Here is a 1,100-nt window from a genome sequence, read left to right as displayed (position 1 = left end):
ATTTCCTTAATCCACCTCTGGTGCAGAACAGGAACATTTAGACTCCTCCATATATTAATCTTTTTTTTTTCTTTTACTCTTAGCTAACTTTCTAAGGATGTACAAAGGCTATATGGTATTTTGTATAGTATCTATTGTATAGCATTGAGCTCTTCCTAAATTTTATTCTTGAGGCTTAAAAATGTTAATTTTTACGATATGGCATTCCTTACAAACCAGTAATTAAGGGAAATCCCTTAATCCAGCCACTGACCCGCCTTTGGTGCATCTTCAGCCTCTCCTCTCCTTTTACTGTAAGCTCTGGGGGTCCACGGCTTGTGTTTGCATGTAGGATCTAGAGCTCGTAGCTTGGTAAGGAAGCTCTTGTACTCTTTCTCCAAAGCCTCGATTTGCAGCTGGAACTCGGCTATTTTCCTCTCTGGATAATGAGTAAGCTCAGATTGCTAAGGGTGGGACAGAAACAGAAAGAGAAGCGAGTAAATAACAGGAATGAGGATCCCTAGAAAACATATCAGGTCATCTTTCTTACCTGCAGGTAATACTCTATCTCATTCTTAATGCTGGGAATCCATTTTCTTACTGAGGAAGCTGAATTTAAAGTAGACTGTGAAAGGACATGGTGTGAATATGAATCGTTTAAAAAAGAAATCTGGGAATTTATCAGTTTAAGTGAAAATTTATTTGTTTCTTTACCAGTTTGGGACGATGCTCTTTCACGTCTTTTAGCCGTCCCTCTGTAAAGAAAAAAAAAAAATCATTACTTTGTTACGCTGCTATCTATGTTAAAATATAGATTTGCAACAATGCAACACTTCGTTGGTGCCGACCACTGATCTCCATTTATTCAGTGGATTGCTGATAGACCAAAAAAGTGAAGCCACTGTCCGCCATGCTGGTACTCCCCACTCACACAGAGACACACAGTCAAAGTGCCTACATGTGCAGCATTTGGCTGCAAAAACAAGCAGTATTCTGGCAGTGGGAAGTCGTTCCACAGGTAATCTCACAGTCAGTGGATGAACTAACCATGAAAATCCACATATATGCTGATCTATCCTATAGTATAGTTTGTAGTGTAACATTATTCTGCCTATCTTGGA

The 1,100-nt window shown here is 39.2% G+C and overlaps 1 protein-coding gene across 1 annotated transcript in view; it reads right to left on the bottom strand.

The window, feature by feature from the left end:
* Positions 1–1,100, bottom strand: part of LOC107095889 — an 11,898-nt gene that overhangs the window by 3,808 nt on the left and 6,990 nt on the right. The window contains exons 2-4 of the mRNA XM_015392256.1: positions 694–734; positions 530–604; positions 254–443 (exon numbers count right to left, since the gene is read on the bottom strand). Coding sequence (XP_015247742.1) covers positions 254–443; positions 530–604; positions 694–734 — 306 coding nt within the window. The remainder of the gene's footprint in view (positions 1–253; positions 444–529; positions 605–693; positions 735–1,100) is intronic.

The sequence above is a fragment of the Cyprinodon variegatus genome, unplaced genomic scaffold (genome assembly GCF_000732505.1).
Source record: "Cyprinodon variegatus isolate N-32 unplaced genomic scaffold, C_variegatus-1.0 Scaffold582, whole genome shotgun sequence".
Classification (NCBI taxonomy): domain Eukaryota; kingdom Metazoa; phylum Chordata; class Actinopteri; order Cyprinodontiformes; family Cyprinodontidae; genus Cyprinodon; species Cyprinodon variegatus.
Note: the sequence above shows the minus strand (reverse complement) of the source record. Positions and strands in the feature narration are given on the sequence as shown.